This window comes from Balaenoptera borealis (genome assembly GCF_965194805.1).
Source record: "Balaenoptera borealis genome assembly, chromosome: 3".
NCBI classification, from domain to species: domain Eukaryota; kingdom Metazoa; phylum Chordata; class Mammalia; order Artiodactyla; family Balaenopteridae; genus Balaenoptera; species Balaenoptera borealis.
This window is the reverse complement of record NC_138866.1, coordinates 108,811,332-108,824,169: the sequence shown is the minus strand read 5'-3', so window position 1 is coordinate 108,824,169 and position 12,838 is coordinate 108,811,332. Positions and strand designations below refer to the sequence as shown.

General features: G+C 40.3%; 1 protein-coding gene across 15 annotated transcripts in view; it reads left to right on the top strand.

Annotated features, from left to right (window-relative positions):
* RORA (RAR related orphan receptor A) overlaps positions 1 to 12,838 on the top strand; it is a 729,602-nt gene that overhangs the window by 701,020 nt on the left and 15,744 nt on the right. For 14 of the 15 annotated variants that reach the window (XM_082388124.1, XM_082388123.1, XM_082388129.1 and 11 more), the window contains 5 exons: positions 1,075 to 1,470; positions 7,525 to 7,646; positions 9,243 to 9,375; positions 10,027 to 10,134; positions 11,867 to 11,977. In XM_082388124.1, coding sequence (XP_082244250.1) covers positions 1,075 to 1,470; positions 7,525 to 7,646; positions 9,243 to 9,375; positions 10,027 to 10,134; positions 11,867 to 11,977 — 870 coding nt within the window. The remainder of the gene's footprint in view (positions 1 to 1,074; positions 1,471 to 7,524; positions 7,647 to 9,242; positions 9,376 to 10,026; positions 10,135 to 11,866; positions 11,978 to 12,838) is intronic. The other variant, XM_082388122.1, reaches the window with a different exon arrangement.

The window sequence follows — 12,838 nt, the reverse complement described above, 5'->3', positions numbered from 1 at the left end:
GAGAAAAACAAATACCGTATGCTAACACATATATATGGAATCTAAAAAACAACAACAAAAAAAGGTAATGAAGAACCTAGGGGCAAGATGGGAATAAAGACGCAGACATAGAGAATGGACTTGAGGACACGGGGAGGGGGAAGGGTAAGCTGGGACGAAGTGAGAGAGTGGCATGGACATATATATACTACCAAATGTAAAATAGCTGGCTAGTGGGAAGCAGCTGCATAGCACAGGGAGATCAGCTGGGTGCTTTGTGACCACCTAGAGGGGTGGGATAGGGAGGGTGGGAGGGAGACACAAGAGGGAGTAGATATGGGGATATATGTATATGTATAGCTGATTCACTTTGTTATACAGCAGAAACTTAACACACCATTGTAAAGCAATTATACTCCAATAAAGATGTTAAAAGAATAATAATAATTTTAAAAAGACAGGTCCAAATGTCTCACAGGGACCCCAAGACCCAGGAGCAGGAGAGGGCATAGACTCAAGAGATGTAATTCATGGAATTGCAAATGCTTCGTCCAGTCTGTTGAGCTTTCTCAAGGAAGCCCCAGATTTGGCTGTTTGATCAGGAAGAAACTCATGTAAGCATACGGATTAGTGAAATGAGTGCAAGTTGAGGTTTGACTGCTTGTGCTCCGATAACACCTCCGTGAGTCTGTGCGTCCCTGTGCTCTGGTCTGAACACTGGGAAGAGAAACGTCTAGACCAACTGCCTAGGTAGAGAGGGAACAAGCCCATTAAGTCGCATTTCAGTAGCTCCCACTGAGCCTAGGGTTATGTGACAGCACAAAAACGTAGGTGGTCATTGCTCTGGGTCTCTTGTACCAGCCCTGGGTCTGTTTCTGAAACGTAGCTCCTCTGGGATGTGTCTTTGCTGTTCGGGATGTGGAACAAGCCTGTGTGAGGTGGGACCATTTTCACCTCGGGATCACGTCCTTATTTTGTGGTTGTGTGGTTTTTGATGGAATTGTCTGCAACTTCAAAGGAACTCCTAAAGCATGCTGGAGAGGATCATGGAGAAAAGCGTGTTGTATATGGTGTGCCTTGGCTTTTTTCTTCCAGCTGTAAAATTTGGCCGCATGTCGAAAAAGCAACGAGACAGCTTGTACGCAGAAGTACAGAAACACCGGATGCAGCAGCAGCAGCGAGACCACCAACAGCAGCCTGGAGAGGCCGAGCCGCTGACTCCCACCTACAGCATCTCGGCCAACGGGCTCACGGAGCTTCACGACGACCTCAGCAGCTACATCGACGGGCACACCCCCGAGGGCAGCAAGGCAGACTCTGCCGTCAGCAGCTTCTACCTGGACATACAGCCTTCCCCGGACCAGTCGGGTCTTGATATCAACGGAATCAAACCAGAACCAATATGTGACTACACACCAGCATCAGGCTTCTTTCCCTACTGCTCTTTCACCAATGGAGAGACGTCCCCAACTGTGTCCATGGCAGAACTAGGTAATGGCTTCCATGTTTCCATTGGGATCAACTACTTGTGCCATTTGAAGGAAATGGGATTTGTCTGACTTTCCTCTAATGAGTTATGTTATTAAAATAATGCATCTAGAAGGGCAAGTCACCTTTACCATTTGGACCACTTCATAATTCCAACCTGCCCCCTTGTTTTTGACTGTCCACTGTTTCCCATCATATATCCAAGAAACTCAGTGACCTCTCAGCATCAGAGCTGAGACAATATGAACTTAAAGCAATCTTTAAATTCCACAGAAAACTGTAAGTTCAGGGAATGGCCCCATTAACTCCATTGATTTAGTTATTTTCTAAGTATTGCTTTATACCCAAAGTTATAAAAATAGCAACCCACAGACTTAACCTGGCGCATAGACATGGTTTTTTGACCAGTGCAGAGCTTTACAGTTTTTGAATTGGTTGCTAAAATTTTAAACCTGGACAATTCCACCTGAAAGTTCAGATTTTCAGTTTCTTGTGGAAGGAAAAAAAAAAATGATCTAGTTGCACTGGACCAGCATTTGGGAATGGCAACAACCAACTGGTACCACTTAGGGCCTAACACCTTGAAATGGGCCCATCCCACTCTCGGCATTTATATCACTGCCCAGTCCCTGTATGCATCTAAGTTTTGCAACTCTGACACATTCTATAATCGTTAAAGGGAAATTGGCTTCTTTATTTGCCAAAATGTTTTGGTGATGGATATTAATGCAAAACTGATGTATTTCATAGAAGACTCACCATGCCAAAAAAACCCCCACAAAAACCTGTCATTTCCTTATTCCTGTGACATTGGTGCTTCTTGGGAGATGTGACCTAGAAATGTTAACACAGACAATGGAAAACTTTTCATTTCAAGGAAGTTGTTATAACATCCTCTGTTACATTTAATCGATTTTTAAGTACAGCACTATTATTAGAGAAACTTTGATAAGGACCTTTACTGTTTGAGAATTTGATCTGTTCCTCCCCATGGTTCCTCACACAAGGTTATAATCCTTTGGGATATTTCAATTAGTTGCTATGAAGATGACTAAGTTAAGACGAAGAGAGAATGAAGACTTCACATGGAAAAGAATCAGCAGGTTCTGACTTGAGCACAGACGTCCTTAGTTCACAGAAATAACGGTTGTGTTCTTTAGATGGTTTCTCCACCTCTGTACCCCATAAAACATTTTTTAAGTGAAATTTATATTTCCAGTAAAATCTTTCTCCAAATAGAACAAATTGAATGTTCTTTACGGTTTTTACACAAGCACCTCTTTATGGGTCTAAATTTAAATCCACAAGAGCAGGGACATTTTAAGCCTGGTCTTTAACCACTGAACAGCATTAAAGGTGTATCACAGCTCTTTTGATTAACAGAGAAACCTCTGAACTAGAAGCCAAGCTGAGCAGAGCTAGGCTTGATTTTTTTTTTTTTTTTTCTTGAACTAGAACAAAAACCTTCCGTTTTTGTCGTGAGATCTTGGTTGACTGAGCCTTAAGCAGAGCTGTAATGAAAGTAAAATTGTCAGAAATGAATAAGGATTTGATTGAAAACTGACATGATACAGTGAAAAATGACCTAGCTCGCTTTAGGTTTGCTTCTACTTTATCATAAATACTAGTGAATCTATGCCATTTGCTTGTCGAATGTTCAACCCAGAAATAAACTCCCACCGCTTGGCCTAAGTGTGTCGCTTGAACATGGCACTTGGGCTAAATGTGCACTAATACCTGAGTGGAGCCAGAAGTGGCTCAGCCGATTTCCCCAGCCCCTCCTTCACCCACAAATCCCTTTCCTCTTCTACAGCTGTCACCTCCCAGTGAGTCTGGGAGCCCTGTGCCCTCATCCATTCTCCATGTTCTCCTAAACTAGGGATTTTTCACACGTAATTGTGGCATTTTTTCCACGATGAATAAAACTAACTCATCACTAGGATTTGCCCCAAACCCAAAACTAAACAAAAATTTAGCTGAAAGGGATATAATGGAGCTCTGATTTTCTGTCCCATTTACAGGTGCAAAATAGTTTGAGGAGCTAAGAGTAGCGTAAAAGCAGCCAAAGACCTTGCTGCTACTTCTTCAAAGCTCTCTGAAGTTCCCTGACATTTCCTTGGGAGCTTAAGTCCGACTCTTTCTTTAACTAACTTGACTTCATTTTAGGCTAAATTTTATCATCAGATTTGAAACAAATGAAACCCTTTGCGCAATTGGAAAATAAATTGTAAATTAACATATCCTAAGCTCAGTTCTATCTTTCAATAATAGTATCTACTAATCCATTACTGTTAGTGGAAATACATCTGCATTCCTGGCTACAGAATTTTGCCCTTGATGTACACTTAGTACCTGAATTATACATTCCAGATAAACTATCTAGGTTCCTTTTTTCAAAAAAGCTAACTGGGGAATTCCCTGGCGGTCCAGCGTTAGGACTCGGTGCTTTCACTGCCATGGGCCCAGGTTCCATCCCTGGTTGGGGAACTAAGATCCCGCAAGCCGAGCTGCACAGCCAAAAGAAATAAAAAATAAAAAAGCTAACTGCACTTATTAGTATAATTAATAACTAAAGCCTTGTACATAAGAGACAAATGATATGTTGGGCAAAGCATGAGACAAAAAGTCAGCTTATGCGGGTTGTGGTCCTAGCTTTGCTGTAGGTTGTACAACCTAGTATAAGTCATGTTACCTCTGCAAGCTGCAGTCTCCCTACCCATGAACTATAAAGATTCAGAGCATAGACTCTGGAGCCAAATTGTGTATGTTTGAATCACCGTGCACTTGCCAGCTATGACACCTTGAAAAGTCACTTAACCTCACTGTGGCTTGGTTTTTTCATCTGTAAAATGGAGATAATACTAGTATCTTCCCCCTAGAGTTGTCATGAAGATTAAGAAAAAATATTTGTATATATACACAGTATATATATATATATATATATATATATATAATGTATATATATAGATGTAGGTAGGTATGTTATATGAGTCTGTTATATGAGTCTATGTTATATAGAGTTTACATAGTAAACTCTACCTAAGTGTTAACTTTTATCATCATTGTTAATGTTATTATCTACAAAGTGATGAGAGTTTGGACCAGATGATATCTAAAGTTCCATACCACTGTGAAAATCTGTGACTTTCTCAGAAGACAGGATTTTCCATCTGAAGTATCTAGACCTTGGCTGTCCTGATGAAGCCATCATGGTCGAGGAGGTGAACTGATTTGCCTGTCACAAAGTGAGTTATCCAGCTGAGCTCAGACCAGAAACCAGGTCTTCTAACTCCTAGTTCCAAGGTATTTCACTATTCCAGACTGTTTGTCTGAGAGACCACACTAACTTCTTAGCTTTTGCTCAGTCTGACCATATTCTCCTTTGCTGAAATGGAGACTTAAAAACAGCACAGTGTCTAAAATCTTACACTTGCCAAATCAAGTATGAATTTTGATCAAAGGCAGCTGGTGAGAATGCAGCCACTGCCCTCTACTGGTCATTGGACATTGCATCATTTGTTGTTGCTTCTGAAAGCTGGACTCAGATAGGTAGGGATGGATGGGGACAATTTTTAGGATGAAGTGAAACAAGAAGATGCGGACCATATTAACTGGAAACAAAGCATGATCTGGAAGAGAATACTGTGAGCTTCTTCCCATTCTTCCCTTCCTAGGATTCTCCCAGCTTCCCTGTGAACGCTTTGCCTTCATCATTTCTTTCATATTTACAAAAATTGAATTTACTATGTACACATTTATTTTCTTGTTTCTGATTCCCCATTATTTTGTCTTTATTCCCCTCTTCTCTTCACACACTTCACTGATTCTAAGACATAATTTCTCTTTCTCTCTCTCAGTTTCTGTCTCCTTTAAGTTTTTTTCTTTTGTTTATGTTTTGTTTTTTATGATATTTACTTATGTTGTTTTCATGTCTGTGTGTTGCCAAGTAGAGCTGTTAAGGTTTATCGTGCTTCAGTGTTTCAGAATCTCTGAGGAGGTTCTAGTCTCGAGCTTTGTTTAGGTGAACCTGCTCTGTTTTCACACAAACAAATCTGATTCTGTTTGACGTAAGCAGCAACAAATTTCCAAACAAATAGACACTCTTACTAGTGTTGCTAAGTTTGCCCTCAGCACCACTGTTTTAAATAACTTTCCTATTAAATATTCAAGACCCTAGGAGGGGCATCACTTTGGGGTATGGTTTTGTATTCTTGGAGTCTTGTCAGTTCTTCTTCTTCTTTTTTTTTTTTTTAATTTATTTTATTTATTTATTTTTGGCTGCATTGGGTCTTCGTTGCTGCTCACAGGTTTTCTCTACTTGTGGAGAGTGGGGTCTACTCTTCGTTGCGCTGCGCAGGTTTCTCATTGCAGTGGCTTCTCTTGTTGTGGAGCACGGGCTCTAGGTGTGCGGGCTTCTGTAGTTGTGGCTCGCGGGCTCTAGAGCGTAGGCTCAGTAGTTGTGGCTCACAGGCTTAGTTGCTCCGTGGCATGTGGGGTCTTCCCGGACCAGGGCTCGAACCCATGTTCCCTTTATTGGCAGGCGGATTCTTAACCACTGTGCCACCAGGGAAGCCCGTTAGTTCTTCTTTTAAAACACTTCTTGAATTGTCCTTCCCTTCCATGACAATTATTAGCAGCCTGTTTCAAGCTCTTAGTCCCTTACGTCTAGATTTCAGCAGCCTTCTAATTGATCCTCCTGCCTCCAGTCTGCCAATGACAAAACTGCTTGTTCTGTTGCCCCAAATACAGTGTTCAGCATGTCAGCTCCCTCTTGAGAATCCTGCTGACGCCTTTTGTTAATCAAGTCCATACTCTCAATCTCAACCTTCAAGATCCTTCAGGATGTGGACTCTTCTCTACCCATATTTCTGTTTTGACACCATCACTTTATCACATCTTCCTGTCTCCTGTAGATGCCATAGCCATTCTTTCATCTACCATCCCTTGAACGTGGAACTGGTCCACTGCCTCACATACTGGCCTCTGCCTACCAAATCCTCCCCTTCCTTCAGGGTCCAATCCAAATGTTCCTCCTCTGTCAAGAAGCATCCCCTAATTCCCCTCACCTCTCCCTTCTCTGATAGCACCTAGTATGTTTTTATTTTTCTTTCTCTTCTAGTAGAATTCAACTTCATGCTTTATTGTCTAGTGTCTTGAATTGTCCTTTCAGCATGTGTGTACATGTTCACCAGATTATAAGTCCCTAGAGAAACTTATTTGGCATCTATTTCTTTTAATATCTTCAAATTCGGTACACTTCAGGATAATAAGAACAAATGTTTATGTAGCAGATGCTGTGTTATCCTCTCTATTCTAAGTGCTCAACTCACTTAATTTTCACAGATGCCCTATGATAAATAGGAAATTAGGTACTATTTTCCTCATTTTACAAATAAAGAGACCAAAGCTCAGAGAGGTTAAGTAACTTACCCAAGATCACACAGCTACTAAGTAGCAGAGCTGAGATTCAAACCCAAGCAGTCTGGGTCCAGAGTCCATCTCATCTCTTAACCACCACACTATATATATATATATATATATATGTATATGTATATATAGTGACATGGTAGACTTCAGTAATGCTTGTTCTGCCATTTTTGCAGGAAAAACAAAAGAAATACGTTGTTGTTGTCCCCAAAAACATACCATTCTCTAATTTTTCAGGAGTAATCCTTCCCCAGTCAATGTATATGGTAGATCTGTCTTTATAAAAATACCAAGTACAGGTCGTGTCAGTCATTTTTCACACTTCTCTAGGTCAATATTTTCAACTCCAACATTCACTCCCAGACGCTGGTGTAAAGGCACAGAGAAGGTCAGGTCAGGAGGGTCTTTGAAGACGCCAAGCCTTATTGCTAAATGTTGGCTTTGCCTGTCCTTCATCCTCATGTCCCCAAATATAGAATAGTTCCAAATTGCTTACTTAAATATGTTGAGATCATTAAAACTGGTTCAGCCATGTTGCTTTATACTTGTTACTTTTTAAATCACATATTAAGTAGGGAAAACCCTGAAGAACTTGGCTTTTCATGTTGTGATCTCCTGTTTTCTCCTCAGAACACCTTGCACAGAATATATCTAAGTCACATCTGGAAACTTGCCAATACTTGAGAGAAGAGCTCCAGCAGATAACGTGGCAGACCTTTCTGCAGGAGGAGATTGAGAATTACCAAAACAAGGTAGACTGAAGAATTTTACCTAAGATTGAGGCAATGTTGGGAAGGGTGTCTGTGCAGGAGGCTTGAATACAAACAGACCAAGGAATGAATGTTTTTCATCAGATAGCAGATTTCTATTTAAAAATCTTTCTTCCAGAGCTGATCACGTTCTTGGGGCTTTGTCACCTTATTGAGATGTCAGTGTGTGAAATTTCAGAAATAGCACTCAGATTCTATTGTTCCTATAACTATACACGTATGTCCTATCATTTGTCAACAGGGAGCTAGATTAAGGAGTTTCCAAAAGGCTCAAAGAATTGGGATTTGTCCCGATATCACAATGGAAGATTTCACGGTCCAGAAGTTGATGTAAAATAATCTCAGCCTCATGGTTCCGAAGTTAAAAAGAAGGAGTTTAGAGAATTTGTGTAAAAACAAGTTTGGAAGCTATGATTCTAATTCCAGTCTGAATCTAGCAATATGAGACTGACAAGTAGTGCTGCCAGTCTCCTTCTTCTATAAAACACTCTGATCAACAAATTACCTAAACGGGAGGGCAGGGCTGGAGAAGGAGAGCTTTTAATTTTCCATTCTGCCTTTAGTAAAAGAAAATGCTGTGATTTTTCCCAATAATCATAGAAATTCAGGTTTAGGAAGTACCGTAGAGATTATCAAGGTTAATCCTCCCCTTCATTTTACACATGAGGAAACGAGCATCCCTTGGCACATGGCTGAGGGTGAAAACATCAGGACTAGACCATGAGTCCTGGTTCCTAATTCAGTGTTTCTTCCACCCTGTTATATTGGTAGAAACAGTCTTAAACTAAGATTGGGGAAATAAGTGAGCAACAAGATGGATCCAGGTTGGCCTGTAACTAAATTGGAGAGTGGGTATATAAAAGGAATTAAACAGAACAGGTTGGGGGAATAGCAGTGCATCACCTTGTTTACCTTTGAGATAGCAGGTAACACCAGCAGCCAAAATTACAAAGGGAAGCAAGAAAGCAGTAAACAGCAGCAAGGTGTGTGAAATGGGATTCAGAGTCAGAAATGCTGGGATTTGAATCCCACCTCCAATACCTTTTAGCTGTGAAACCTCTGTGAGCATTTGTGTCCATTTATGGGAAATGGAAAAACGTTCTTGTGAAAATGAAATGAGACAAGGATGTCATAAAGCACCCAGCTCATAGCAGGTGCACAATAAATATAACTGACTCCCCTTTTCTTCCCTTACCCCAGTAAAGTGGTGTGAAATTCCCCAAGGCAAAATAATTGCTTACAAGGAGATTCTACTTTGCTACTCTCCATGGCCCAGGGTTAAATCAGTGGCGTGGGTTGCTTTCTTGACTCCCGTTTTCATCTTCCGCTGCATATATGCTCATAACATCTTCCCCCTGTCCCTTTGCCACCAGAATGGTAAGAGAGGAATTGGAGGAGACCAGGAAGAACTCGGAAGCAATCATTATAACCCAAGTAACTGGCCAACTGATTATTTTTAAATCCTCTAGCTTTTTTGGATCCATTTCCAAAGAAGGATTTTACACAATAGGAACAGTTAAAACAACTGTGTCAAGGGTATGGGTAATGCGGATGTTAATGCGTTTCCCTCTTCAACAGCAGCGGGAGGTAATGTGGCAATTGTGTGCCATCAAAATTACAGAAGCTATACAGTATGTGGTGGAGTTTGCCAAACGCATTGATGGATTTATGGAACTGTGTCAAAACGATCAAATTGTGCTTCTCAAAGCAGGTATGTGCTTTGCAAGTGAATTTTGAGATCTCTGACTAACCTGCTTTCACCAGCTTATTAAAGAAATGCTTGGTAAGGAAGGTGTCGAGAACAGTTTTTCTCCAAATGATAATAGCTCAGTTTCTCTTGGCAGAAACTGAGAGGTTTTTTTTTTTTTTAAGGTTTTTGAGCTATTTGCAGGAAACATTCCCTCCATTTTGCTTCTCCTCTGGGTGAAAAGATTAATTTGAAAGACACCTGCATTCCACAGTTTTAACCATCACCTGTGTTTTGTTTCTGTGCCCCAGGTCCTCAGGAGGTTTTGGTAAGCTGTTAGGAAGAAGGCTGTGGAACTCAGAGAGACATCCCTGGGTGTGTGTTTGTTTTAATAACAGGAGTCCATGTTTTTCTAGCAACTCTGAGATTCTGTATTATTGCAGGACAGAGAAGTGCCCAAGAAGTCATTCATAAATCAATCTCTCTTCAGTAATACAGGCCTTAGCTTTGGCACAAGTCTTTAATTACTCTAATGAACTCTGCTCTTTTAAATAGAGAGCTAAGGTGACTGAGAGTCTGCTAGTTAAGCCCCGCCCCATTGACTCAGAAAGGGCTCTCTATGGTCAAAATCAACTCACCAAGACAGTAACTCACCCCGTTTCTGCCTTTGCTCAGGTTCTCTGGAGGTGGTATTTATCAGAATGTGCCGTGCCTTTGACTCTCAGAACAATACCGTGTACTTTGATGGGAAATATGCTAGCCCCGACGTCTTCAAATCCTTAGGTAAGGAAATCTCTGGGTGCTTTGTCTTCAAATCAGGACTAGGGGAAAAGATGGGAGTTGGGTGAAAGCTCTTCTTGAACAAAATGGAGATTGGTTTTTTGGACACAAGAGTTAAAGGATTTTATACCTATGTTACTTTATAGTTAATCACCGTAGAAAATATACACAGCTCAAATGCTTTTTGTGTATATTACACATAAGGGTCTAGAGTCTCATTTTATCTAATTGGTAATCGAAGAAATTTATGTTATATATCCTTCCAGTTCCCTTCTAGATTTTAAGAACCAGGTTTGCAGGGGATATATTATTCAATAAACTAGAGGATGTGATTTGCTACATAAAATCAAGCAAGGAGCTAAAAGTCTGCCCTTCCATACCCGTCAAATAACAACCGTTAATGAGATATCAAAGAAAGAAAGTATAGCTAAGTGAAACTGTGACATATACTTTAAAAATAAATTACTTTAGATTTCTGTAATTTAACTAAAGTAAGACAAAGTCATTAAGAAGAATGGGACGGTATCCAAGATATGTTGTTAAGTGATTTTAAAAACAATTAAATGATGGAAGGTATGTATCCTTGAGAAGAGCCCATTGACACTTTTTTTTTTTTAATTTATTTTTGGCTGCGTTGGGTCTTCGTTGCTGCACTCAGGCTTTCTCTAGTTGCGGGGAGCAGGGGCTACTCTTCCTTACGATGCACGGGCTTCTCATTGCAGTGGCTTCTCTTGTTGCAGAGCACAGGCTCTAGGCGCACGGGCTTCAGTAGTTGTGGCGCACGGGCTTAGTTGCTCCGTGGCATGTGGGATCTTCCTGGACCAGGGCTCAAACCCATGTCCCCTGCATTGGCAGGCGGATTCTTAACCACTGTGCCACTAGGGAAGTCCCTAGCCTGTTGACATTTAACTATATGTACATAATATGGAAATCTGAAAGAACAGACCCCAACTTAACCAGCTTTGTGGGGGTGGGTTTTTATTTTATGGGACTTTCACATTCCATGTTTTCAGTTCTATAATAGTTACAATAGGGACTTCCCTGGCGGTCCAGTGGTGAAAACTCTGTGCTTCCAATGCAGGGGGCATAGGTTCAATCCCTGGTCAGGGAAGTAAGATCCCACATGCCATGTGGCACAGCCAAAAACAAAAAAAAAAATTATAATGGTTTTACCACCATAATGTGTCATTTGTTTTCATTTTTAAGCATGTTGTACATAAAATAGAGTAGAAAACAAAAAAATGAGTGAAGTTAACATTTCAGTTAGATTATAGCTGTTAGACTCTATTGGTTAAGAGTGTGGACTCTGAAGCCAGGCAGCTGGCTTTGAATCTCAGGCTGTCACTTCCTACTTGTGGAATCTTCAGCACATTCCTTTTCTTTCCAAGTCCATTTCCTTGCCTTTAAAATGGGGATAGTAACAATAATACCTCCCTCATAGGGCTGTTGTGAAATAGTAGAATACCCAAAGAATCCTCTCAGAGCAGCACCTAACACAGTAATCACACAACAGAAGTTCACTATCATTATTGCAAATGATGATGATGGTGGTGATGTTGGTGGTAATGGTGATGGTGGCTAAACTGATTTTTCTTTTAACATTTGAAAGTATTAAACTATAGAAATGTTATTACTATTCCCTCTGATCTTCAACTGCTAGATCCCTCTTCACCTTCTTCCATATTTTTCTCCTAGGATAATAACCAAAGTCCTAACCTGTCTTTAATTTTGGCAGGTTGTGAAGACTTTATTAGCTTTGTATTTGAATTTGGAAAGAGTTTATGTTCTATGCACCTGACTGAAGATGAAATTGCATTGTTTTCTGCATTTGTCCTGATGTCAGCAGGTAAGATAACCAAATACAATGGTTTTTAAGTTGTCCAGGTAAAGAATTTCTACAAGTACATAACTTACAATGGCTATAGACTATTCAGAGGGACTGCCACCCTTACTAAGTCTAATTTTAAGTTTTTCAGACAACAGTCCCCTGCTACACACGTACATATACATGTACGCTTCTAAGAGGACCTCATGCCATTCTGATAAAATCTTAAGAAATGAGAATTGAATAAAATCCCGTCTACAATTAACCTCCTGCTACCAAGAGAAATGCTGTGGTAGAGTAGGTGTGCCCTTCTCAACACCAATCTCCAAGATAACATGGTTTTTAAAACATTCTGCTTTTTAAAAAAAATCCATTTGGATGTCATCCACAAGCCTATCTGAATTTAATGTATGTTTTCAACCAGTACTGCCTCTTGGTGATCATCACTTTTGCAAATTTGCTATCTTCTTTTTGGAATTCTTAAACATAAAGCCTTTATCCTAAATTAACAATCCTTAATTCATTTGGCACTCTCTTGACAATTTTAGTTGCCTTGGACTATAAGGCAATTTTCATATTTTCCAGAAAGACTAGCAGGATTGATATGAGTATGTCATTCAGAAACATAACTATTAGAAAGGCTTAAGGGCCATGGTGGTTTCATTTGCACTCGTCCGAGCATGGCCTTAGATTTAAATGGCTGTCTTTTTGGAAAGGGTGGACCCTTCCTTCTTTCAAGTGTCAGTAAAGATGGAAAGGCTTAACACTCTGTTTTGTAACTGTCCTAGATCAGTTTTTCACTCCTTTAGGAGCAAATTTTGAAAGAGGGGTGAAAGTGGCCTGTTAGTCCCTGACTCTGCAGTGTGGTGTAATAATCTGTAT